The 26,638-nt window shown below is 42.0% G+C and overlaps 1 protein-coding gene and 3 non-coding genes across 4 annotated transcripts; all 4 read left to right on the forward strand.

The window, feature by feature from the left end:
* The first annotated feature begins 20 nt into the window (after positions 1-20).
* WDR43 (WD repeat domain 43) lies at positions 21-24,021 on the forward strand. Its single transcript, XM_041489418.1, has 18 exons — positions 21-249; positions 4,588-4,722; positions 7,421-7,542; positions 11,487-11,607; positions 12,750-12,889; positions 13,370-13,472; positions 14,514-14,578; positions 14,952-15,123; positions 15,626-15,712; positions 17,483-17,614; positions 18,070-18,207; positions 19,015-19,101; positions 20,338-20,369; positions 21,176-21,239; positions 22,110-22,223; positions 22,640-22,709; positions 23,307-23,362; positions 23,459-24,021. Exons 1-18 carry the CDS (start codon positions 55-57, stop codon positions 23,576-23,578), a joined length of 1,953 nt encoding a protein of 650 aa, XP_041345352.1. The 5' UTR covers positions 21-54; the 3' UTR covers positions 23,579-24,021.
* LOC121365341 lies at positions 7,935-8,012 on the forward strand. The gene has a single exon (XR_005956993.1). It is a non-coding gene; the product is annotated as a small nucleolar RNA SNORD53/SNORD92 (small nucleolar RNA).
* On the forward strand, positions 12,991-13,074 carry LOC121365342. Its single transcript, XR_005956994.1, has one exon. It is a non-coding gene; the product is annotated as a small nucleolar RNA SNORD53/SNORD92 (small nucleolar RNA).
* LOC121365340 lies at positions 16,505-16,581 on the forward strand. The gene has a single exon (XR_005956992.1). It is a non-coding gene; the product is annotated as a small nucleolar RNA SNORD53/SNORD92 (small nucleolar RNA).
* Positions 24,022-26,638: the final 2,617 nt, after the last annotated feature.

The raw sequence follows: 26,638 nt of genomic DNA on the forward strand, positions 1-26,638 counted from the left end.
CCGCGCGGCGTCATCGGGGCGTGCGGCGCAGGCGCCGAGGGGAGCGCGCGCGCCATGGCGGCCCCTCCGTGCGCCTTCTCCCCCCGCGGGTGCCGCCTGTTCGCCTCGGCCGGGCCCGATGGGCGGCTGCGCGTGTGGGACACGGCCGGCAGCCGCCTGCAGCACGAGTACGTGCCCTCCGCCCACCTCAGCGCCGCCTGTACCTGCCTGGCCTGGGCCCCGGCGGGTGCGCGGCAGCCCCCCAGCAAGGTGCGTGAGGGGAGGGAGCGCGGAGGCTGCGGGGGGGGCACGCCTGAGGAGCGGGGTGGGGATGGCGGCGACCCGAGCAGCCCTGACGCGTGGCCGCGGCCCGCTCGGCTTCACCCCGCCCTCCCGGCGCCATGTGGCCGGGCGGGCCGGGGAGCGGGGGCGCGGCGAGCGGGGCGAGGGTCCCGAGAGCCCCGCGGGGTTCGGGCACCGTCCCGTGCCGTGTCCCTGTGGCCCCGGGGTTCGGGGGATGGCCACGTGTGGCGCGCCGTGGGGTGGGGGGGGGCTGGGGGAGCCGCTCCCCCTCCCAGGATTGCGCTGCTTACGGTGAATTTCACGTGTCGGTGGGGGAGGCGGCGCTGGAGGCTTAGTCTTGTGGGTTTTTAAAACAAAAATTCGGCAGAAGCACTGACTGTTGAAAACCATTTGTCTCTCATGTTATCTGCGCGGAAGAAGCCTTCCTTGAAGGAGCGAGGTATGTTAATTGATGGCACGTCTTGCCGTAATTGAAAAGGCGATGCTGCAGAGCAGGTCAGCTGCTGTGCACCCCCTTAGTTCCCTCTCCGCTAAAGGCAGTGTCTCTCCACGCTTCCTTACCCTTGGAAGTACTCCCGTGCGAGCTGCTACACTGTCTATGATTCATCTTCCTGAGTCCAGGAATCCTGCAAGAAGGTGTTCAGTAGTTTTATTCGCACCATGCATCAGGAGTGCTTGGATCTTCTCCACCTTGGATCAGGTTTTAGTTAGCATCACCTCAGGTGAACACTGAACCTGAAAATAGCTGGAGTATGTACTGGGGTACCTTTTGGTCTTTTTTATGTTGAAGTAGTTCTTTAGCTGGAATATACCATTTCCTGAGGAAAAAAGAATGCAAAACCTGCATAAAGTATGTGAAATCCGGCCCCTTTATCATAAGAAGTAAGGGGTGGGTTTTAAAGTGTGTTTTGGTATATCAGCAATTCAACATATTTGAAATGCTGTCCAGGCTGTTTCAAAATGCTTAAAACACAGATTATCAACCCAAAGGAGGGCAATATTGTTTTACTCAGTGGAACAGCTTAGTCCCTGAACTTTGAAAACTCCCAGGACATTCGAAGAATGAAGTGGAGAGAGTCAGTTTTAGGTGGCCTGAACCTGTTCCTTTTTCATGGAACTTTCAAGTAAAAATGATCCATTCATTAGTTGCAAAGCTGTATAGGTTCATTGCTCTTAGGTTCCCTGAAACTGGCATATGAAAATGGGGTTAATCTGTCCTGTATGAAATAAAACTAAGCTAGATACAGTGCACTGCTGTGGTGCCATAAGTCAAGCACAGGAAGTATCTGAGGGGCTTTTAAAACTTTTTTTTAAAATAACCTTTTCTAGAGACACACTCCTAAGCCCCACAGGTCTTTGAATTTAACCTGGTTTAAGGTTATATGAAAGCAACCTTAGCCACCTCTCAGTGCTTTCTAGCTATTCCAGGAGTTTGAATCCTGTCCCCTGCTTGAAAGCTAGTCCATTTTAAAGTGGAGCTGGGAAACATACTGTTTCTTACAATAGTTGTGCCATAAAACCTTTAAAAGTCATTGGTTTTTTTTCATTAGACTGAGTTGTAGAACTACAACTGGGATAGTTATGCCAAAAACATTTTATTAAATGAGTGTTTTCTGGCGTTATTTAGTCTTTTGTTCCTGGAGAGTTGACATCTGTCTGGGCAGTTCTAGTTTCAGGTGGTCAGGGGTAGAGCTCTGCCAGTAGGTAGCTATAAATGGTGTTTGGCTGAATTACACTTAAACTCAGTGTGTTTTGGACTGCTGCCATGTTAGTGGAGGCCATGTGTTGCAGGGGAATATTAGAACTCACGTTTTGAACTGCAGGCTCTGGAATTGCTGATGCAGGGGTGGCTTTACTGGGATGCTCCCTGCCCACGTGCTTCCAGTGTCAATGCTTCCTGTGTGCAGCGTTCATCACCTCCTGCTCCGTGGGGTGTCTTGTGCAGAAGTGCACCTCCAACACCTTCTTCCACTTCTTCCTAACAAGCTGCAACTGCTCTGTCACTGTCAAGTGTCAAGACCTTTAGATTTCTCCCCATTTCAGTGTTCTCTAAGTGCTTTATTTCACACGTGAGCATCAGATTTCTGTTTAGAAAGTAACAGTGGCTTATCAAGTCAAGGAAGAACATTATTGAAAAATGTGTGCAGAGTTTCTTTTCAAGTAACTTCTTTTAACCATCTCCACTAATTAAAACATTGTGCTTTTTCAGGCAAAGTTTAAGGATTTCTAAATAAACTTGAGTTTCCATAAATCTGAAAAAGAAATCAGATTACAAGGAAGCTGAGATTTGTCCTGTCCATAACAACAGGGAGCTCTTCTATTTAAGACCCTGATCCACAAGTGACTCTCACATGGATGTTAAGTGCAATTGTCATTTGCTCTGTGTACTAATTTAATGTAGGGCGGGGAAGTTTGATTTTTTTTTTTAAGTCCTTAAAGTTTTTTTTTCAAATCATATCAAACATTAACAGGTGTCTGAATTTTCCACTGGCATTTCTTCATGCAGAACTTTCTGACAAAGTGCTCCCCTCATACTGCTGATAAGGGGTGGTCAGTAAAGAAATTCATGTGGAAAACAAAACTGGAGAAACCTTCACTGCCCCTTTGCTTTCTCCTGACCCTGGAAATAACTGTACTTGTGGAATTCTTTTGTGCCTTTGAATTGTTCCAAGGAAATTTGCTATAGCAAACTGAATGGAGGTTGAAAAAAAAATATTTGAAAGATTTATTCAGGGGAAGAGAATAAAGTCTGTTATTAAGTTTGGTTTTGCTTTGCAGCAGGGGTGTGTGGGGTAATTGGTAGAACTACTCAAAATGATCGAAAAGTACCAGAAAACACAGGAGTTGTACTTGCATCTCGGCTCTGTGGCCTTTGTCTTTGCATGTCAGACTGCAGTTTCAATTAATTGCCATTAGTTTCTCAGCATCTGTTTTTTTAATATTTTATAAATACATTTCTTTAAGAAGATAAAGCCTAAACAAATACTTGCAAAACCCCCTAGTTGTAATCTCTTTTCTTAATAGTCTGCTTTTGATGTGAAAGTTATCTTTACAGGAATTTTGTATTTTTTGGCCTAAACCAAAACACTTTTCTTTGCAGAAGGTGTTAGATCTGTTAAGTACAGAAGGAATAGAAGATCCTTCTTCAAAGAACCAAAATATTTATCCTTCACTATCAAACTTTAATATCTTACTTGTGGTGAAAATTACCGCACCCTGATTGTCATATTTCTGGACCTGAGTAGAAATTGTCTTCACTGTGTCATGTCTGTTGTAAAACAGATTAGCTACACCACATGGAACTTGAACAGAGCTGGTTGCTCACATTTTATCGGTCTCCTTGGGCTTCTTCAGGCTGCTTGTCAGTGAGGATAGCTCTGTTGTGTAGAGGAAGCATTAGCATGTGTGTAATTTTTAAATTGGAGAGAATGCTTTGCTGTGATGTAACAAATATAAGGAGACTTACCAAGTCCAATGAAAAAACTAATCATTAGTGATTTTTTTTTCTTTTCATATCCTTGAACAGTTTTTAAATTTTCTTTTATTTGTGTATGCAATTAGTAATTAATGCAGTGAATATGATGACTTCTTCTGCCCTCTTTATTTTAGTTTCACGTGCTTAAGAACCAGTTTTATTCCTTCTTCCCTTCCCAGTGATCTGCATTCTCAAATTTTTGGTTAAGAGAGACAAAGTGAAATCCCTCCTTGAGGTGGCTGGTAGCGCTTGCAGGGCAAGAGTGTGAAGAGTTATGAATTGCCTGATCATCTGAGGACCTCTGGTGCAGACAACAGGACTTGGGCAGAGCACTTTCCTTTGAATCCCAGTCACTGCCCTCTGTGGAATGGGGTAGCACTTTATTTTTAAGAGCATTATGAATGCTTCAGATTTGCAAGACTCTTTTCATTACCTTTTGAGAAAAAATAAATTGATCGTGATCAAGCGTTTCCATTTTATGGATGAAGTATTCTGAATGTGTTAATTTTTACTTCTGCCTCTGGGACAGGAAATTTGTAAAAAACTTAAATGTGTTTTTTTTTCCCACGTGCATATGGTTGGGGTGGTAGCAAAATGGCTTATACCAGGTGTTTTCAAGTGACTCATAGCAAGTTTGTTACCCTTTTTCATGGAGGTACAAGATCAGTTTCTAGGATTGTGTGCACTTCAGTGTTCATTTTCTGTCTTAGTGGTTGTGCTGGCTGTCTGGATGTCAAACTTCTCTTAAGGTTTCTCTTTTCTCTGCTTTAACACTGAGATTAGCCACTCAGACTGATCTATTTCACAGTTTCTCTCTTTTGGTTTTTCAGGATGGCCCTCAGAGGAAAAAACGGAAGTCTGAAGTTGGAGAAGTGGACAAGCAGTTAGATATCCTGGCTATTGGTACAGCAGTTGGTAGCATTTTGTTGTACAGCACAGTAAAAGGAGAATTACAGAGCAAGCTAGTAAGTAATGCACTCTTCATCACATGCTGCCAAACACTGATGGTTTCAGTCAGTTTAGGCCAAAAAACCTTGGTTTCTAAGTTAGTGCAGTATCTTAACACTGTCCATGGATTTGCTGCTTTCCATTAAAAATAACAGTAATGATGAAATTCCTCACAGGAGAGTTAAATCCTTGGTGGGACTGTCGTACCCTCAGTTCCTGCATGGCATTGTGGGAGGGAAGGGCAGAGGACTCATCAGTGCTTGGGAAGGTGTCACACTGGTGGACTCTTCTGTAAATTTACCTCCCTTATGTGCCAGGGTGTATCAGTTGTTGGTTTCTCTGGTTCTGGATTGAAGGCTCTTAAGACAGTAGTTCATGTTCAGTTTCAGGTGTTTATTATTTCTTACCAGTGAAACACTCTCCCATGAGTTCAGCAGCTTTTCATTAGAAGGCACAAAATGGCCAACAATCTCTTGTTACAAGGTCTTTTAAGACTAAACTGTCCAATTAAGAACTGACACCTAGATTATTTTCCCTTTCAACCCAATAACTGATCCCTGGAAGCCGACAATGCGGACTTTTCTGCCCAATTACAAAATGCCACCCAAACCCATGATGAGGAAGGAAAAAGAAGCATGAAGAACAAACCCAGGACGACACCCTGTGCCTTCCATCTTGCTTCCATCCACAACATACTAAAAATCCCCAAACTTAAATTTCTCACCAAGTGATACACCTGCACTGCTCTCTATAAACTATTTCACACTTTTGTGGATTCTGGTCTGTATGAAGTCTAGGAAACTTTCTCCATGAATGAGGGTCAAAGTCAGTTCTGCCCTGAGGGTCAGGGCACCCCAGAGCAGACAGAGAAATATTCCCAGTAGTCTGGTTTTCCACACTTATGGAAGCTCTTGAGCTCTCTCAGCACATGATCTTTTTTGAATAATACGCAGTAACATTAATTTTGCCTTTCCAAACTCCCAAGCACCTCTATTTTAGTTGTGGGTTACATAACAAGCAAAATAAATCCATATGAATGGCTGTGTGATACTTTTGAGATAATTGGGTATACTTTTGCTTCTAAACTCAAAGTTGTAGGTAGGGTGATAAACATACATGAATTTAGAGAAAGCAGTAATTTCTGAGAATTATGATGCATGCAAGTGACAGTAACTAATGAGTATCATCTTCATTATATGGAAAAACTATGTTTGAAAAGTGTAGCTGTAGTTTGTTTGAAAACACTCCTTTTCCATAGAAGACAGCAGGTTTTATGAGTACTTTGCTTTTTACATATAGGTTGAATGAAAAGATTATTCCTGTTAAAATAAGAGATGTTACTTTTAGTTCTCTTTACTGAACAGGATACTTTGCTGCAGTGTGGTTTGTCTTGCTCAAAGCCCATTTGCATCAATACCTTTGGGAGCAATCTGAGCAGGTTGTTACAATCCAAATAGTGAAATGGACTCCCATTAAATATTTTCATAAATAATTCAAGGTTATATTTGGAGCTGCAGCAGAGATTTTGGTTGTTAAGAGTAGTGATACTGCTTAAGGGGTCTTCTGGTCTGATGATAGTGTGCTCCTGATTGCTAATACAAAGGGAAGGTTTCTCACCTCTGAGTGCCCTTAAGGAAGGAGGCATATAGATGACTTCAGCAAGACACCTGTGGCTATTCTTTCCTTTGAGCAGATTTCATACAGTTAGCCTTGTCTCGCTGTGTGTATAAAAACAGCAGGCAAGACAGTTTTTGGTTCCAGTCTTGGCTCCAGCATCAAAGCATCTGATGGTGTGTCCAGTGTCATCCATCGCTCAAGCGTTGTGGGAGCATTTTTTTTAGTGCTGCCCACCCTGGAGCAGTTTCTCACATTCTATGCAAATTAGCTACCATGTGCAGTTTGCTCTAGACCTTTCTGGAAATGGGCTGGAGGGCTGTGGGGGGGAGTCTTTGGTGTTCTTGATCTCCCCCCTGCTGGGGGTGCTTTTGTCAACAGTCCAGGCCCACTTCTGGAGTCTTTCCTGTGTTTGTGCTGTGCTGATCAGGAGCCAGAGCAAGGCTGGACCAGGAAAGTGCTGCCCTACCTCTGCATGGCCCCCTCCTCCAGGCACGCCCTGTTCTTTCCTACAGAGTGATCTTACCAACAGTCCTTTGTTGGTTCCCTGGCTGTCTGTCAGTGTTTGGGACATACACATTGGACTGTCTTCTGGGCTTCTACATGGCCCTGCACAGGACAGCCCCGGGAGTCACCGCGTGTGCCTGAGGGTCCAGATGCTTCTTGAGCTCTGGCAGGCATGGGGCTGTGACCACTTCCTTGAGGAGCCTGTGCCCTGTGGGTGAAGAACTTTTTCATAATATCCACCCTAACTCCCCCCTCCCAACACAGCTTCTTGCCATTCCCTTTGGTTCTGTCACTGTCCACCAGAGAGGAGATCAGTGCCCGCCCTTGTGTTTCCTTGTGTGAGGAAACTATAGACAACATCTCTTCCCTAGGCTGTATAAGCCAAGCCAAAATACTTATGTGTATGTACCAAAATGTGAAATATCTTTAATTTATATAACTGTCATGTATGTTCTTTGAAACCATACACACTCTTTAAGGTGCCAATGATTGGAATTTAGATCTCAAAAGAGAACCTTGTTCACATTGTTGGTGTGGGAAAGACTCAGTTGTCAAGACTACTCCAGTGAGTTGACCCTGTGTTACCTTTTGTAGGATGGTGGTCATGACAGTAGAGTAAACTGTGTGAGATGGCATCAAGACAGCTCCTGCTTGTATAGCTGTTCAGATGACAAACACATTGTGGAATGGAACACACAGACCTGCAAAGTAAAGTGGTGAGTAGTTCTGCTTTTCACTTGAATTTTTTTACACTTGCTTTTGTGTGTTTTCTCCCTTGCAGGTTTTGGAAATGCTGCACTCTGCTTTCCAGGCTTCATGCCCACAAAGTGACTGTTGGCTGTTATTTTTCTGAAATCAGGAGTGGTTTTATTAGGGAATGAAAGCATAGTTGTCATAGGCATCTTCCTCTGTGTATTGGAAAAGCTAGATGAAACTGTTCTGAAAGGGGTTTGGATCCCTCTGTGCTAACTTTTAGTGAGACTGAAAGACTGAAAGTCCTACTAAATGCTGAAAAATCTAAATTCTAGAAAAAAAATCCTTGAGTAGATACTGGAAGATCTCATTCCAGTAGAACCTGCTGCATGCACCCAGCTTTGCTCAAAGGGCCTTGCTGTGATGATAACCCACTTGGTTTCGCTTGCTGCTGATGTGCAGTGGGGACACTTCCACTTGGCTGTCTGAGCAGGCTGCTACTGTTAAAAGTACTGTTGAGCAAAATTGAGCTTAGTGCAGAGTAACAAAATGTCTGATGTAGGGAATTATTTTCTTCTGTATAAAGTCAAATTGTTCTTAAACTTTAAAGAAAAACCAAGATTTCTATTAACAATCCTGGTTACCTTTCTTCAGTAAAAGCCTACTGTTGGCCCATTGATCTTTCTCTTGATATTGTTTCTGTTTTTGTGATGTTGCCCACTGTTGGTTATTACTGCAGTGCTCCTGGTTTTATTAAGGTTGGCATGGGCACTGCAGGCAACCCATCATCAGTAGCCTCTTTGGTATCCCTAGAAAAGAGATGCATCCTTAGGTTGTATTATGTTGAGACCCTATGTAAAGTAGCAGAAGATGGCTGTAAAATCTACCTCTAGCCTTCTCTATCAGAATTGCACTCACCCAGTTCCCTCACCTTTCCCTCTTCCATTCTGTGCTCTAGTCCCTGAGGTGCCTCCGTGGCCCTCCGCTGGATTTACTCCGCCATGTCAGTGGCTTTGTTGTCCTGTCCCCCTGAACGCAGTGCTCAGGTGCAGTTTCAAGAGTTGCACATATTAGAGGAGTCCCATTCCTTGATCTGCTGACAGCACTCTGGCTAATGCAGATCCTACAGATCATACACAGCTGAGCTCATTGCCACAAGGACTCCCTGCTTGCTCCTGTTCAGCTTTACTGTGAGGACTGCAAGTCTCTTTTCTTCAAAGCTACTTTCTAGCTATTTGTCCCCAGCCTGCAGGACTTTACATTTTCCTCTTCACGTCTGAGATTCTGACAGCCTGTGTCAGAATCTCAGCCTGAGCTTCTCAGGCCTGCTGAGATGCCCCTGAGTAGCAGCCCTGTCCTCCAGGATATCAACTGCTCTCCCTAATTTGGGATTGAGTGTGAAGTTGTTAGGTGTGCATTCTGTCCTGTTCTGAGATCATTAATGGAGACCGGGGCAGTTATGGAGGAATATTAAGCAGTATTGGGATGTCCTTAGAGGGAGTAACACGAGTGACTGGCCACCAGCTGGACTTCATACCAGTGATCACAACTGTTTGAACTCAGTGATGCAGCCTGATCCTGCTCTCCTTACAGACCATCCATTCAGGCTATATATCTCCAATTTGGCTGCAAGGATATGTGAGACCTTGACTTCAGCAATGCTTTTGACAACTTAAATGGGTCTCTCCTCATCAACCAAGGTTATTGTCTCATTAAGGCAATCAGGTTGGTTAGACACCATTTGCCATTTGTAATTCTATGCTGGATGTGCCCAGAAACTTTTTTTGACCTCTCAGTGCCTGGAAATAGTTTCCAGGTGGATTTGTTATATAACCTTCCCTCTTATTTCCTGGATTATTCTGTGCATTTATGTTCTTTCCGTGTTTGAAAGGAATGTTCTATGCATTTGTGCTACACTTTTCTGTGGAGAAACTCCTCTTCTTTTTGCCTTCCTGGCATGTCCTTGCTGAAGTGCCTTCCTAAAGGTCCTTGTCTTGCAAGGCATCCCACTGTTGTTCTGTGAATCCAGTGAGATCAAAGCTCTGAAGCTGCCCATGGACATGTCATTCACCCTGTTTGTATCCCACAGTGTGTGTGTTCATGTACAGGTACTGGAGATGGGTCCCAGCCATGCTGCTTTCTCAGGAAAAGTGAGAGTTTTTGCTGTCATACCTGTTGGATATTTCCCTCTGCCCTGTCCCATACCAGGGACCATGGAGTGGGGGGACTGTGGTTATGAAATGTAATTTGAAGCATTGTGTTATTTAATTTTAAAGATGTCAACAGAAAATCATTCCCAGAGTGTATAGATAGAAAGTACGTAAGCAATATAACATGGTTTTTACCTGAAAAATTTTCTGTGTTAATGTTACAAGTCATACCATAGGTAATTCAATTTGGAAAGAGTAGAAGAAATCAGTTCTCCTAAAGTTTTGCCTACCAGAAGGCACAAATTATCCACATCAATTGCTCACACCCAGCATACCCATGACAGTGCCTGCATTCCTTAACACCTGTCAGGACCCAGAAATTAATATTTGTGTAACCCACAGAGAAGTCAAGATGGTTGCTCCTGGGGTAGAGAAGTGGTTTTAATTTGATTTGCAGGCTTCTAGACATGTTTCTATAGAGGTATGGACTGCTAGAAAGGGAATTGAAACCACGTGGCTTTAGGTTTGACTTTCTTAACTACTGTAGGAGTACTCCATAGGGCCACTTCAGGAGGTGTGTGCAGCACACATGAAACCTCTGGCAGAGGGACAAGCTGTTGGGGAAGAGAGAGTCGCTGAAGAGGCAAGACAAGGTGTTCTAGAGAGGTAGACTGAAACATTCTGGACGACTTCTTGTCACTCTGTAGCTTTTTCATGTCTTAAATACTCTTGACTACTTAGAGGCATTCTGGACATGTCCTTTTTGAGATCCTGTTTAAAACTCTTTCCTGTAAAAATTATATAAAGAGTATCCAAAGTGAAAACCAAGGTATTTTTGCTGTACTTTATATTCTGAAGTCTAGTTTAGACTCATCTTTTTAGTACATTTAAATATACCTTCTTGGTTTATGTTAATAAATGGTTTAAATTCTTAAGTCATGATCTTGTCTTCAGAAGAGAATGCATAATCTTATCATACTCTCTGTAAGTGCAATCTTGTCCACATTTGTGGGCTGTAAAATTTTCAGCTTCTATCAAAAGTGATACATTAAATGATTCCTGTTTTAGAAAACAGAAGAGGTGTTGCTTGGGCATGTGAAAGTTACTTAGAAATACTTCCAGGAAGGCTGTTTACAGTCAAAATGTGGTGTGTTGCAGGCTTCTTCCTATCTGTAAAGGATTTGTGTTAATGCTTTCCTTGCAGTTTTGTCCTGTGAGAAACATGTAGTATCAATATTTCTTTAAAGCACATTCAGGCTTTTCAAGACAGCATTTTTATTTTTATTTATTTATTTATTTATTTATTTATTTTTAAATTTTTTATTTTTATTTTTAAGTAGTGCTTTGAACCATGGACCATTAAGCTAAAGTTTATTATTGTCAGTGACTTGGGAGACTTGGGAGGAGGGACAGTAACTGAATAGGCTTTCAAACTCTGGATCTTAGGGTTGAGAATACTTTTTTGAACGGGTTGGTGAATAGAGAAGTCTTGAAAATGGTATGGCTCTTCTTGCCTAATTTCAGAAGTAGAAAAAGTTGAGAGGAATTCAGAACAGAATAAGCAAGTATTTAAAAAGAAGTCAACAGTTCAGTATTGAACAATTTCGTGTTTTTGAGTTGTGGTTTTTTTTGTAAACTAATTTGAAGGCGAAGTGCAGAAGCAGAATAGCTTTGACTTCGTGACTACTTACATTACTGTTTTTTAAATTTTACCTTAAATTTTTCATCATGGTGGTTTTGAGATTATCCTAATGAATACTGTTTTTTCTATTTCTCCATCTTTCTCCTTTTGTACAAAAACTCCATCCAAATTCTAGTAAGTGGAAAGGCGACAATAGCAGTGTCACCTGTCTATGCATCAGTCCAGATGGAAAAATGCTGCTGTCAGCTGGTAGAACTATAAAACTGTGGGACTTGGAGACCAAAGAAGTCTACAGAGTAAGTACCTCTGTTAAATTAGATGCAAAAAAATGCCCTTCTTGATTGGTGACACTACCTCCCTAGTGTTTCCTGATCAGACATCTAAAACATTTCACTGTGTGTGAGGATACAGTTAGCAGTTTTGGGACTGCTGGACATTTTTGCTGTGATGGTACCTTAAACTGTGGTTTCCACTTGCTGAAAATTGAATAAGGACATTAAATTTTTGTTTCTGAGCATGCTGCCAGCATCCTCTCTCAAGGCTGTAGGAGAAAGATGGATGCTGTTCTTTTTAACTGGGTCCCTGTCTGATACCCTTCTGTCAGGAGAACTTTGTTCACCACCGTATCAGTTACTGCTGGCATGGGTTTTAACATGAGTCCCTCCACAAAGCCTTCAAGTTTCCTTGCTAAACTTCATGTAACTGATGGCATTATCAGTTTTGCTGTTGAAACAGTTGGAAGGCATAGGAGCAACTCCTTATTGTTCCCTGAGCAGGGCTCAGACATTGAGCAAATGGCCATGCTTTAGCTGATCCGTGAATGCTGCCGTGTTCTCTTGCCTGCTAGCAGACAGGACAGGGATAGTCTCTGAATCTCCTGTCAGGTGAGTGTGTACACATGTGCTGTTACTTTGGGCTTGCTGGCACATGGCAGCTACCATGTATGTCTGCATTCTATAGTGACCAAAATCACTATTTGCAAAAGTAGATTGAAGAACCAATTTTTGGGGGGCCATTGGGGGTGGTGTGTTGCTCAAATTTAGTGTCAGCACACGTGTTCATTGTTTAAGTTGAGAATGCAGTTGAATCTAATTGTATTGGAAAGGTTGAAGTGTAAAGCTGGGTGGCAGAGGGGAGTGCTTTGTGACAGTAACAGCAGCACAGGTGGATGTAATTTCTTCTGCATGGATTTAATCCCACTGAATTTGCCTTTGATTCCCCGTTTAAGTTTTAAAATGTTGATAAATATCTGGCAGGTCAGAAAAAGCTTCCTTGACATAGAAAAATGCAAGAAAACTGATCACTAGTAAAAACCACTGAGCTGTCCTTGTTGACTTTGTAACGCTTGAATTTTTCCTACTCTTTGTTAACTAATGTTTTGATTTTTGCCATATGACTGCTTATGACAATCATGGAAAGATCCTGTTTTTTCTCTTAGCATTTCACAGGCCATGCTACATCAGTGTCATCATTAATGTTTACCACAGTGAAACCTACAAATGACAGTAAACCCTTTGATGGAATTACAGGACTTTATTTCTTGTCTGGAGCTATACACGACCGATTATTGAGTGTGTGGTATGTAAGCCTTTCATAATTTGTGACTCATCAGTTTTGAGTATAGAGCCATCAAGTGATTGTGATTAAACAAGGTAAAGCAGAAGGGGCACTCTGGAAAAATGCAGTGATGATCTCTTTATTGGTGGTTTCGACTCACTGATTGTTGAGTGAAGACGAGATTTTCCTTGGCTGTGTCTGAGCATGCTTCCAGTTGCCATTTGTATCACTAGTGTATGCCAAAACATACTGTGTAATAAACTTCCTTGTTCTTTGCCCTTCTTGTAAGGATTATGCAAAGTTTTCTTGCTCAGTTTCTCTTAGGAGTTACTTTGCTCTTAGAAATTTGAATGTTTTGTAAGCTGAACACTGAAAGGTCAACGTGGTGCTTTTGCATGCAGGAGATACCACCACATTTACTAGTGATTTATAGGCTTTGTAATGCTGCAGAGAATGCTGTTTGTGCTGTGGTAAATAACGTGTGCTTTTTGTGTCTTCCAGGCAGATCAGGTCAGATAGGAAAGAAAAGAATGCTGTGATGTCTTTCACAGTAACAGATGAACCAACTTTTGTGGACCTGACTGTATCAGAAGTCAAAGAAGAGGTAGGAGCAATAGTTTGTAAACAAATATATTCAACAATTTTCACTTACCACATCAGTTTCCTTTTAAGGGTATAAAGAAAGAGGCTTGGTTTATTTTTGGGTTCTGTTATGCAGAGATGAGATCCAAATGCCAATTCATGGGTCCAAGAATATTTATTACAGGTGCATTTATAAAGCTGGTAGTTTGAAATCCTCCTTTTCAAAGCTGCTAAGTGCGAATTCGTTGGGTTTTTTCAGAAATTTTGTTCTTGATGGTGGAAATGTCAGTTGCTTCCTATTTAGAACAAGTTAGTAATTAAAATGGTTGTTAGAACTTGGCAGCAAAGAAAAACACAAAATAAATTATTTCTAAAAATCTGGTTTGGGTATGGTCCTGTTTATTTTCTGATTTCAAGTGTTTTTGGCAGTGTAACTGCATTGGAATTGACTAGCCTTGAATGAGTTAAAGTGGCAGTGTACATTTGCCAAGTCTCTCAGTTTTAACAGCACAAGTCTTTCAAAGTGGTTGCCTTTTGAAAAATGTGTGGATGTGAAACACATTCACAGACTGTTCCCATTATTATTTAAAACGTTTTTCTCCTGCTGCCTTTCAATTCCATTTCTCAGAGCAGTATTTCATGCTATATTTTTCTAATATTTCCAGTTCCCTCTTCCTGCATGTACTGGAGAGTATTCAGTAATGTACCCCTGTTGTTTAGTTTCCCAGAGGAGTCATCTCAGTTTCTTTCCTCTGAGCATATTCAGAGTCAGTACCTTTGCTGAGCTGTGCCTCTAGACATGTCTGCTACTGTGTAAACTGTTTAACTCAGTGTATATTACTAGTGATAAAGTACAGTTGTGAGTTATTGTATTAATCTTCTAACACTTGTATTGAATGTTCCTGAGTGATTACATCTTTGATCTTCTTTTCAGATTTAGTGTGATGTTCTTAAATACTGAAAAAGTTCAAATTGTAGCCATACAGATGTCTCTTGATGTCCTGAACTTGCAGGAGGGTTCTTCTTTGATCTAATGAAACTCTCTTACTGTGCCTTCTTTCAGCCTGTGAAGTTAGCAGTTGTGTGCAGAGATGGGCAGTTGCATTTATTTGAACATATCTTGAATGGGTAAGTTAGGATTCATCTGGATGGTCTCTTTGGGAAAGGTCTGGGGTTACTGCAAGGCAAAGCTCAGTTTTATTGTGCTGTTGCCTTTAAGCTCTTGTAAATGCTCGTGAACCAGGTTCCAGCTGCTTCTTTGTCTTGGGTTACTGGACACGTTTTTGAAGAACTTACTTGTTGGGGACTGTGTTGCACTTTGGTATTACGTGTGGCTTTAACCCAGATTTTGTGTGTCTGTGCCTCATCTTAGCCATCTACAAAAGGTGTAAAATGACTGAGTTTGCTGAGGACCTGCTAATGAAAGATGCTTAGATGTGCAAGCTATTGAAGTGTTCAAGCTAAACATCTTGAAATTTTTTTATTTCTTTTTTTTCCCCAGTTATTGCAAAAAGCCCTTAACATCAAACTGTACTGTTCAGATAGCAACACCTGGGAATGATGGGGACTCCACGCCGAAACCAGTCCCTATTCTAGCAGCTGCATTTTGCACAGACAAACAGTCTCTGCTGCTGGTGTATGGAAACGCCTTACAGCCCATCATAGAGAAAGTGGTATGTAAAACTTAACAGAGAGGGTTTGCATTCTGTAGTGTGGACTGCATGCTGCTTCCAGTTGGAGAAATTTTTGGGTTTAGTATTTTTATTTTTACTGTTTTGAAATTATATAATAATACAAAACATATTCCTTGCCCTTGTTCTGGGAGCTGTGACCGTTGCCCCAAGCTGTTTGGAAAGTCGGTTTGTATTCTTCCATTTTTTTCAGTTGGAGTACAGGTTGACGCCATTGCTTACTGTTTCTTGCCATTTCAGCTCTTGCTGAGTTAAGCCATTGAAATTGGTTTTAATACAGTTCCAGTTTACCTGTGTAAATGTCCTTGGAGAGTATAGAGATATGGTAACAAAAGGCAGATATGCAAAGGGGCTGGTATTCTGGAGTGAAAAAAATATTCATTCTAATTTATACCATTGGAATTTGTTCTCATCTTTCAGTAGCATAATGAAACACAGGTGTGAGTGTCAGAGATATTAACTGGTTTTGTTCCTGTCCTCCTAGTCTTTGAACACCAGTGAATCCCACATATGTTTGGTACGGGACATCCAGAAAGTGTTGTCACTTAAAACAGATGCTGCTGTAACAAAGGTGAGCTTTGCATGACATGTGGTTTTGTTGCTTCTCTTGTTTTACTTCAGAAACAAAGTAGGTAATATTCACTGCTCTCTTGAAATGAGATTGGATTCCTGGATGGACCTGTTCAGAGCTGCAGAGGTAGCTATAGATGTCCATAGCACTCAGGCAGCTGTGGGCAAAGAGAGCTTCATGGTTCCTGTGTGTCCTGGCATGTGCGAGAGCACACGGTGGCCCTCTTGTAACTCAGCAGATCTGCTTGAGAGACAGGGTTGGTTGGTGGGGTTTTTCTGCCTAAGATCAGTCCTTCTCTTGGAGTCTGTTGGTTTGTACAGCCTCTTTGACCCTGGTGGTTTGGGGTGAAGGTGGGATGACTTTGTTTGAGTCTAAATAAAATGTAGTGGACCCTTAACAGGCAAGTTTTTTTTGCTCTTTCTTGGTGTGGCCTTCATGTGTTCCTGCTCACAGGGACCTGGGAATATGAGTTTGGCCCTTACATGGCAGCAGTGTCCACTGAGGCCACTTAGTACTGTGTTCTCTGGGTGTTTAAAGACAGGCTGAGATCCCCTCGGTGTTTAGAGACAGGCTGGATTAAAGTTCTTAATCACTGTGCACATTCAAGACCTTGAACATTTGAAGTTCTTGGAATATCAGTGAAGTGAGCAGACAGCGCTGTTTTTCTGACCCTTCAGTTATCTACTGGATCTGGTGCTCCATCAGCCAGGCAGGGTTTTGTGCTGATTGCTCAGTCCTGGAGCCGGTGGGTAGCAGGGCTGAACTGCAGGACAGGTGCAGGGCCTCTGTGGCATGCAGTGATGATACCCATCTTGGTTTCGCTTCTTGCTGAATTCCAGTGAAGACGCATCTCTTGGCTGTCTGAGCATGCCGTGTGGGAAAAAGGTCAGTGATGAGTGTGGTGAGCTAAGGGAACAGTATTTTATCGCCACTGGTGTTCTGTGATAGTATTCTTGATGCAGAAAATCAACTTTTTGGAAATTGGAAGTTGCTTTGCTCTGTGTAGTAGATTATGCTTTTGTCTCTTCAAAAAAAAAAGGCCTGGATAGAAGTGCTGTGGTTTAAAGAAGTTCTGGAAGTAGCAGAAAATGCATTTTTGATATTCTGGAAGTGGCATACTGCCTTACATTTTCTGTGAGTCAGGGGAGCATTTGGTTGTTAAATATAAAATTCCATCTCCTTTGTGTTCATTGAAGATGGTACCTTAGCTTGTTTGGTATAAACTAAGGTGTCTCTTTTTGTCACCGTGGTCACAGCCTAATTCAGGCAACTGAGTTCTGTGTTTGAGCAATCCCTAGAAGAGAAGAGTTGGGATTGAAGGGAATAGTGACTACCTTTAGCTGTTACATTATGTTGCTTTTCTTGGTCAGTTATTGCATTCCAGTAGATGCTGAATTAATCTGTGCGTGGTTTTATGGAGCTGAATGTTAGCACAGGTGGTATCTATTGCCAGCAAAACATCCAAGTATTTTTTGTTTGATACAAACAGCTCTGTGAATGTTACAGCAAAAGCTTGTAAGAAAAGTGGTTCACAAGTAATTCCAAGGAGACCATTGCTTTAGTTAATTATGGAAACTAACTGTCTGTTTCTTGTGGTTATTAATTCTCTTAAATATGTTGAATTTGCCTAATATTTATGTCAAGAAAATGGGTTGTGTTGGCTCGTTTTACCATATGTGTGAGAGTCACAGAATAAAATCCATATTTTAAATGGGAAGAAAGCTCAAGATACTAGTAATTGATGCAAATGTGGTTCTCTGTCTGTACTAGGTAAAGACACCTGTTGTGAACTCGGACGCCAAAGTTCTAGTACCTGGCATTCCAGGACATAGTACAGGTGTCAAAACTCCAGCTTTGGGAAAGGAGAAAAAGAAAAACAAGAGGAAACCAGGAGAGACAGAGGTAAAAGGCTTCTTATTTCAAACTCAGCAAGACTGGAGAAACTAGAAAAATAAATTATCGTTACACCTTCTTTAGGTGAACTTGGATTTGCTTTGTTTGCTGTGGAAGAAAGATTAATGTTGCCATCTTTCTGTATGAAAGAGACTTCTCCCTGCTCAAAACATGTCTTTCATTCGAGCCCTCTGTGCCTTGCCTGTGGTTTTGCTGGGTTGTTACAGAACTTTGTCACACACTTGTTGCTGCCTATGCCAAGATAGATTAGTGCTTTTCAGCCAAAACTTCATCTGCTTTTGTTTTCCCATGCTATCTTCTGTCAGTGCATTTAAAAGAATACACAAAATTTGTGTTCTTCTCCAGCAGAACTAGTGAGGATGCTCTAAGTTAGGTACTTTGCTTTCAGGTCATATTTGTGAGAAACCACTCTGACACAGCACTGCCTTATTTCCCCTCTGCAGGAGAGCATCGAGGAGCGCCTTGGGGCATTGGATATTGATGTCAGCAAAGTCAAAACTCCTGGTGGCCTTCCCCAAACAGACAGCTTTGCTGTGCTGCTGGTTCAGGGCTTGGAAAGCAACGATGCAGAAATCTTAAATGTAAGTCTTGCAGGCTCAGTGTGTGCTGTTGAATCTGTTCACTGGGACTGGTGGGAAGCCTCCCTGAAAGCTGGGAAGGCTGAACAGTTCAAAACCTGCTGTTTCTCCCAGGTGCTTTGGCTGATTTGCTGCTCAAGGCAGTGCTATTATGAATTGGTGTTACTTTTCTGTTGTTACCTGCCTTGCTTTCTGAGTCAGTCCCTGACCTTTGAGGCACTTTGTTTATGATAAATCTGTTATGTCACAGTTCAGATGTTTTACAGGTGGTGCTACTTATGTAGCCATGTTCCCTTTAGCTTGGACTGGAGCATAATCTGTGCTTAGTCTCCTGATGGTACATTTTTCAAGCTGGTACTGTTTGAAAAATGAATTGCTGACAAGTTTCATTTGAAAAGCTTATATTTGCATTTGGACATAACAGTACTGGGGTGGGGAGCTGTTAAAAATTTGATGCTGAATAGAAATTTCTTGTCACAGATGCTGGTGAAAGGCATTTATTTATGGAAGTCAGAAAATATCAAGGGAGATTTTCATGTGCTTGTAATGCATAATTTTTAACATGGGGCAGGTGAACTAGAGGCAATGCTAGATTGTTTTAGATGGGTTTGAGTGCCTTTACTTTGTTAATTGTACCTGACTTGAAAAATGAAACTCCTTTACATAATAAGTCTTTTGCTCATTATCCTCAGCATACAAAAGTAGTGGAGTAGGAAGAGAGATACAGGCAGGAATTTTTGATTTTGCTGGCTGCCCATACACATATTAAAGCTGAATTATTGTCTGATAATATTTTTTTCATTTTAACAGAAAGTGCTTAACACAAGAAAAGAAAATATAGTAAAGAACACAGTAGCCAGAATGCCTATACATGCTGTCATTCCACTGCTGCATGAGGTAAGAGAGCCTGCACTTCTTGTACTGTCATACAAGCCACATGTGATTTGCCTTCTAGCTACTAAATCCAGGATATGTCTCTTTATTTTTGAAATTGGTTTGGTGCCGTAAGAGGACTGAAATATTTCTTAATTTATCCCTGATACTCTTTTTATCTTTTCTGGCTGAAGCTTAACCAAAGGACCAAGTGTCACTGTCAAAGCTTACTGTCAGAGCATTAGATCATGTATTACTATCTTAAATGATTATGTGGGAAAAGAAAGGGAAGAGATTAAGCAAAAGCTTGTTTAGTCCACAGCAAACAATCACCATTACATCTTCTTTTCAACTACTGACATAGACAATAGTTTGAAACATCAGAAAGTCCATTTTGCTGTACTTAAACTTTGAACATCACTTAGTAGTAATTTTAAAACGGGTTTGGCTTCTATCGCTGCTTATTCAATGATATTAAATAAACTCTTTATTTGAATAGAAATACTTTAATGATTAGCCTTGACTGGACATTACTTTTTTAAACCAAACATTGGTTAGTATCTCTTGTTATGTAAATAATGTTCTGTTGCATAATACAATGGTGCAATTTCTTTTTTAGTTTCTATTTTAATGTGCTGACCACAAATAAGATTAAATTTTTGTAATGGTAGTGATCTTAATTGAATTATGCAGATGGCCTGGTGCTGAATGTTTGGTCTTACAGCACCTCCTTAGGCTTATGTTAATGAGATGCTGTGTTTCTTCCCTGGGACCTTTGTCAGCCAATCTAAATGCAAGTGTTTAGCTCTATAATCTCAGTGGATGGTCAGACTTTTGTGTAACTGTCTTCTCCCAAGCTTGAGATTTGTTGTGTGAAATGGCCTGATACTTTAATCACTTGTTTCCCCAACTTGTCTGCCCTGTAACAACTGCTCTACTAAGCAGATGAGCAGAGATGAAAAGAGGTTTCCTCCTACTTATTCCTGCCAGGTTTAAGCTTCAGTGGATATTTCGCATGTTAAAAGTTCCAGCTTTCTTGTAATACCAAAACCCAGCTTCTGCAAGCTACCAGCCTGTGTAGCGGGTGGTAGAGCCAGCAGTGTAATTTTCTGGAGCCTGGCAGTGGTTAATCCTAGCAAACCTCAAATGCCTGGAGAACTTTCTGTCCCAGTATTGGGCTTGTCAAATGATCTCATGTTGGGGGTTTTAAACTCATCATGTTTGTTACTTGTTGCTGACTGGGTTTTTTTGTCCTTTTAGCTTACAAAGAGATTGCAAGGCAACCCATACAGGTAAGAGACAACTCAGCTACAGTTCAATTCACCTAAAACTTCTCACATCTGTGTGCTATGGTCCCTCCTACCATGTGTGTGATAGATTTTCATAGTAACTGCAATTAAACTGCAGCATCTGGAGGTAAAAACTCACCTCGTTGAAGGTGAAAAGAGGAATTTAAAGCAGTGCTTGGTCAGAGTGGCTGAAGTGAAATTAAAAAGGGAAAAGATATATACCTGAAATAAGCATGTAACCCTGAGAATGTAACTGAAGGCCCCAAATGTTTACATTATGGACCTGATCAATAAATAAAATAAGTCTCAGGTGTAGAGCTTGTTTAATTATCAAATGTATTTAGACATCTCTTAATGTGGTGTTTAGTAACATAACCAGCTTTCCACTCTCTGTCTTGTTATGTAGCCATAAGGACAGCTTTGTTGAGATGGGCTGTGCCGAGTTGTGGGGGTTAGGTTGGTTTGGGTTTGAGTTTATTTTTTCTAAATATAAATTCCCTCATTGTAGGTGGAGAAGAAAGTAGCATGCTTTGATCTTTTATTCATTGAGACCATCCATAAAAGATTTCAGAAGCACAGACCCCTGAGCTTCCCTAGTTTAGTCCCTCACTGAAATGTTTGTTCCTTTGCTAACAAATAACTTGCATACCTCATGAAGATAGCCAAACTTTACATTTCCATCTACAGAGAGCATTTATCTTGCTCTCTAATTAAAGAAGAACTTTATATAGAACTATTTAGCATCTAGGATGTGAAATGGGTGTCTCTCTGGCAGTATCTCTTGGATATAATTTATTTCTCTTTTCCAGTGCCTCACTAATGGTTCGATGGCTGAAGTCTGTTTTTACCCTACATGCATCCTACCTTTCCACAGTAAGTATTTTTCATTCGTGCCAATGCACTTAAGTAAAATTACATTTAAATGTTCAAATAAACGTATTTTCTTCAAGAATCTGTCTCCTGCTCTCTGCATATGGCAGTGCCCAAATCAATGCATAGAGAGCTATGCTTACACCACTTTTGCTGAACCTACTGTACATTGCTGATAAATTGTTTGTCTCAGTCATTCCTGACATAATTATAGCCATCCCAAAGCCAAACTAAGATAAGTTATGCCATACCTGTGAGAGGGAACAAAATTATTGCCAAAGAATAATCTAGCCCGTGTCTAGATCTTACAGAACTAAGTTTTCTTTGTTCTTGTAATGCTCTTATTGAGGCTGTCTTGGTCATGGCCAGATTTATAGAGTAAGGGTGTGCCAAAGCTCGTAGGGTAGGAGGTAATGCTGTAGCTTGTGGATTGAAGTCCAGCCTTGCCTTACAAGTGATGGATACAGCACTCTTGCTGGGTTAAGAAAAAGACCTTTGGGCAGTGTCAGTCCTTTCTGCCGTTTGTTATGGCTGAGCAGCAGAACTTGTACACGTTGCTGAGGCTGCATTTGGACACCGGTGTATGTTCACAGCTTTCCGAACGGTGCTTCGCCCCTGCGTGTGGCAGAGACTGGAAAGGAAAAGGAGGCTAAGAATTGCCGTGCTTTAAAAGTAGATGATGCTTCTAAACATGGCTAAGTGTTAATTGATCAGGCTGCAGGTGGTTCCTCAGCTCTCCCTTCTGTGTAGAATAATGTAAGCGAGTGTTGCTTGCTCCAAACATGCAAAAGTAGTTTAAAAAAACAAAAACATTTGGGATGTGTTTGTTAACAGCTTCATTTTTTTTTTTTTTTAATTTTTTTTTCTCCCTAGTTGCCAGACCTTATTCCTCAGCTGGGAATGTTATACCAGTTGATGGAGAGCAGAGTAAAAACTCTGCAAAAGCTTTCCCGTCTGCATGGAAGACTCTTCATTCTTGTCACCCAGGTGAGCTTCAACTACATAACATGGGATGTGCAGGGGTGTTGTTTGACTTCCTGTTGGGATTGCATCTGATGTGATGTGTCCTGGGCACTTCAATGCAGCTGCTGTTCAGGGATGCTGGTAACACTAAGAGCATTAATTGACTGTCCTGTCAGTCCCTGCTCACTGGGACTGTTTTGTCCTGTTAAATGTGTCTGCTCACCCACAGAATTTTAAAAAGGAGTAAATAGGAGGCACTGGGCCACTTTGGAGCAGATGTCTCTCTGATTTTACTTTGTCAGTTGTAATTTTTTGGCTGTTAAGTGAATTAATGCGTGCTACCCTTAATGTAGATTTCATTTACATTGTTAGGAGTTTTGTTGTCTTTTAAGGTTGAAATATATTATTTAATTTAAGGCTAACCTGCAAATTCCATTTAGGTTGCAGCATCACAAACAGTTCAGGATGTACCTGAGGTCAATCAGACTGCAAAGCTGGTCTATGAGGATGGTGAGTGTTGTATGCTAAATGTAGCTCATCTCTGGAATTCACATGAAGCCTACACTTGATGACTGTTCATCATGCACCCGTGCAGACTGCTGATAGAGGGGTTTTGTGAGATGTCCATGGCAGGAAAACCAGTGGCTAATGATGCAGACATCGCATAGTTAGTTACTTCTTCCTTGTCTTCCTTTTCTCTCCCTCCCAGCCTTCACAAATGAAGGAACCATTGAATTGGAAGTTCAGTATGCTTCTTTAATTTACCTGGTAACCTAAAATTTCTAGTGTTACCTGCCCTTGTGTTAAGGTAGCTACAGTGAATGCACTGCTGTGGTTGAGTCAGTAGGACATCAGTGTAGGGGATGTCCATGTGTGTGAGTGCATACTTCCAGTTTGGCTTTTTTCCTACTGTATCTTCACCTGTGTACTGGTAATGGAAGTGACCTGGTCTTAACCGATGTTGGTTACCTCATCTCCAGGTAGAATCAGTTTTGGTATGGAAATAGCACAGTTTGAAGACTTGGCAGCATGTGGGACTGGACTTTGTTTGTACAATGGCATTTTAAATCCTGTTCCCCAGACTGAGAGATTGCTTTCTTTTTGCAGACTCCTCAGAGGAGGAAGGCTCAGATGATGAGATGATTGCAGATAAAGACTCTGACGTAAGTGGAGTTGGACCAGATCTTCTCCCATTTGCTTGTAGCAGAAATGGTGTAACTGACAAAGGTTGAAACATTTCTGGTTTATTTTTCCCCCAGGAAAACTGGGATGAAGATGAAGAAAAAGAGGAGCAATCTGATGAACAAGACATGACTGTTGAAAAGGAAATCAATGGTGATTCTGATTTGGAACCAGAAAATGAAAGTGAAGAAGAGTAACAGCACAAAAGAGTAATTTTAGTGGTTTGAACAAGTGGGCCACCAAGCTCTTTGATTCTGGATCCTGTTGCTGAAAGATGCTGTATTTGCATATCAGGAGTGCAGAGCATTGCACAGCCTGTGTGCAGAGGCACCTGTGGGGCACTGCATTTCCGAATCCAGAATGTTTAACCGTGCCAGCCTTCTCTCGCCCTCCTCCTTCCCTGCGCTTACTTAGAGAAACATTTCCTCCACCTCCTGGTCAGATTATGCCTGTCATGTGGACATGCATTTGTATCTCAAGTGAAATAAATCTGCCACCTCTGTTTGTGTGGGAAACTTGGTTCAGCTTTACATTGAATTTGTTTCAAATATTCAAGGATCAAAGACAACTGGTCTATACCTTCTTTCCATGCTTCAGTTAGCAATAGCAAGTGGGCATCCTTCTGATTTTTTTTTTTTTTAAAAAGGAAACTGAAAAAAGAAAAAAAAAAAAGATATTTTTGTAATATTTAAATTCTGTCCTGAAATTCTTTTCTTCCCCCCTTTCATTGGCTTAGCCATACTTTGGCAATATGTAAATGCCAACTTGACTTAAAAATGGATCCTTCCTTTTTTTTAACAAATTTGAACTCAAGACTTTTATATGTATAAATCAATGACTTTTCTTGTGCTTTAAAAGGACATTAGAACTATCACTGGCTCCTAATTTTGTTTTAATGGAGGCTGTATATAAGTTTAATGCTAACCCAGAGGCCAGACCATGTTGAGTTGGGTGGGGAGAGGGCAGTGAGACAGGGAACGGAGAAGGTGAATGCTTGTGAATACATAGCACAGAGCTATACCTTTCTTACGGATTTTTAATCTCTCAGTGGCAGAACAAGGACAGCTATTTGCTCAGCTAACGGAAGCTGAAGTGGTGCAAACACGTTTTTAAGAGCAAAACAAGGTAAAGGTTTGAGCCATTCACCACTATAATGTACAATAATATATTTGTCTATAAATGGAGCTGTTGCAACTAAATACCACCCTCTTTGTAAAGTGAATAAATATACATCTCTTTTACCAAATACCTGTCCTGTGGTGTTTGTTGAGAGAGACCCTAGGTAGCTTCAGGTGGTGGTTAAAGACGAAATGCTGCTTGTAGAAAGCAGATTTCTAGTGGAGGAGGAAGGCAGCCTAAAAGGGTATGGTGTTCTGCAGAGCATCTGTTGTTACAGACTTGTTGTCTCCCTCCCTTTTAGTCACATCCATTGATTTGTCCGCAGCTTGGCTTGCACTGGGGTTGCAGCGCTGTCTGGAGTACAGGGCATTGTGTCATGGACAAAGCTGGAAGAGATGTCCTTGGGTTTGGAGAGCTGGAGGTAGAAGGGCAGCCGGTGGAAGCTTTCACAGTCTTCAGACGGTTTTAACTGACAGTAAACCAGTCTTACTACTGTACACAGCTGGGCTTTATTTGTTTTCAGTTCTGAGATGCTGTGAAAATAAGTGCTGACACATGTCCATTGTCTGTACTCGAGCCCCCAAAGGAGGCTGAGCTGACGTGTCAGTTTTTAAGGCAATCCTGCTGTCGCTGTGCGCAGGCAGGCTTTGGGTCAGGCAGAAGAGGGGTGTGAATGGAGGGGTGTTCCCTCTGGTTGAGTGCTGGTCTGCTGAGCTTTTGATGTGTGGAGTAATGCAAGGAGCCAGCTGTGTTTTGGTCCTGCATGGTCCTCTCTGTGTCTGCATCGCTCCCTTCCAGAAATGGAAGCAGAAACCCTGGATTGGGGTGACAGAGCAGAGTATCCTGTTGGCACTGTTTGAGTGTGGGGAATGGTGGCATCGGGAACTTGCTACCACTGCCCTTGTTACCTGTGAGGTTGGCATTGCCTGTGTCCATCGTGCCTGTGCACCAGAAACTATTCAGGAGTGAGACTGGGGGAGAACCTGGCAGCAGGAAGAGCAGGGGGATCTTAAGAGCATTTTGTTCATTCTTGGTTCTCACAGACATTTAGATTCTGTTAATCTGTTGCAGTGACAGCCAGCTGGTGGCAGGGGGTGAGTTCTGGTCTCTTGCTTTGGGGTTAGGACAGCCAGTTCACCCTGTCCTCAGCCCTCAGGCAGCTGCTCGGCGTGACACTGTGGCTGTGGCGGCTGCAAACAATCGGGCTCCTTGGTCAAAAAGTGCCCTCACCTGAGCTGCTAACTGACAATGCTGTGCACTTTCTAATCCTGAAAACTTTATCTGCAAACCCAAGGTCTCAGCCAGTCGAGGACTAAACTGTGTCCTTTGTCTGGAGACACTGGACATGGGATAGGTCCTCCCTTCTAATCTAATCCTGGTAGTCTGAGAGCAATGAAGAGAATGACTAGGACAGACCAGCTGCTCATTTGGAGCAGTGGCGGTTGGGTGAGAATTTGTGAGGAGTCCAGTGCAAACCTCTGCAGTTAAGCAGCCAGGAAATCAATAGGGTGGAAACCCTCAGGTGTAACTTTTGGTTTTATTTGCCCAGCTATTACTGTGTCTCATTTATAGGAATGTGTTTAATGTCTGTCCAGGCACCACTGCAGGGCCTCCGGGATTTTTGTTTCGTGCAGTGGACTTCCCAGTTAGAGGAGATCACTGACTGTGGTAAGGAGCAATACCAGAGGTGGCCAGCGGGTGCCAGACCAGATCCACAAAATTCTTTGCGTCACAGGAACAGCCTGTGACTCGCCTTTGAGGATGGCGTAAATGCACCGTGCTGTAAGGCGGGGTGGTTCACGTTCCTGCCTCTTGTTATGCTCCTGCTTCCAAAGGGACTTAGTACACCACCAGCTCTAGGGGTGAGAGTTGCCTCTCTTCCTAAGTATTTCAGTGTTCTTTCTGATTCTTGGAAGTTTCATAGGGGAATAGGAGCTGCCCGTGTGGGCTATGCACCTGTATCTGTTAAATGCTGTGCAGTGTCTGAGTTACAGATGGTTTGCTTTCAGCCTCCCTCTGTGCTATGGGAAGTGATTTATTTGTTTAAAAAAAAAAAAGAAAACAACAAAACAAACACATTTTTGGGTTCATCCTGTAAATGACTTTTGCTAATGGCTTCTCTGTCCCGAAACAAGTAT

The sequence above is a fragment of the Pyrgilauda ruficollis genome, unplaced genomic scaffold, assembly GCF_017590135.1.
Source record: "Pyrgilauda ruficollis isolate IOZ18807 unplaced genomic scaffold, ASM1759013v1 scaffold93, whole genome shotgun sequence".
Lineage (NCBI taxonomy): Eukaryota > Metazoa > Chordata > Aves > Passeriformes > Passeridae > Pyrgilauda > Pyrgilauda ruficollis.

Bases quoted from the DNA above. Each gene is read 5' to 3' on its own strand.
- WDR43 (XM_041489418.1), top strand. From the start codon at position 55: ATGGCGGCCCCTCCGTGCGCCTTCTCCCCCCGCGGGTGCCGCCTGTTC. The intron at 15,124-15,625 runs GTATGTAAAACT...CTGTCCTCCTAG, and splicing joins AGCCCATCATAGAGAAAGTG to TCTTTGAACACCAGTGAATC. The intron at 20,370-21,175 runs GTAAGAGACAAC...TCTCTTTTCCAG, and splicing joins TTGCAAGGCAACCCATACAG to TGCCTCACTAATGGTTCGAT.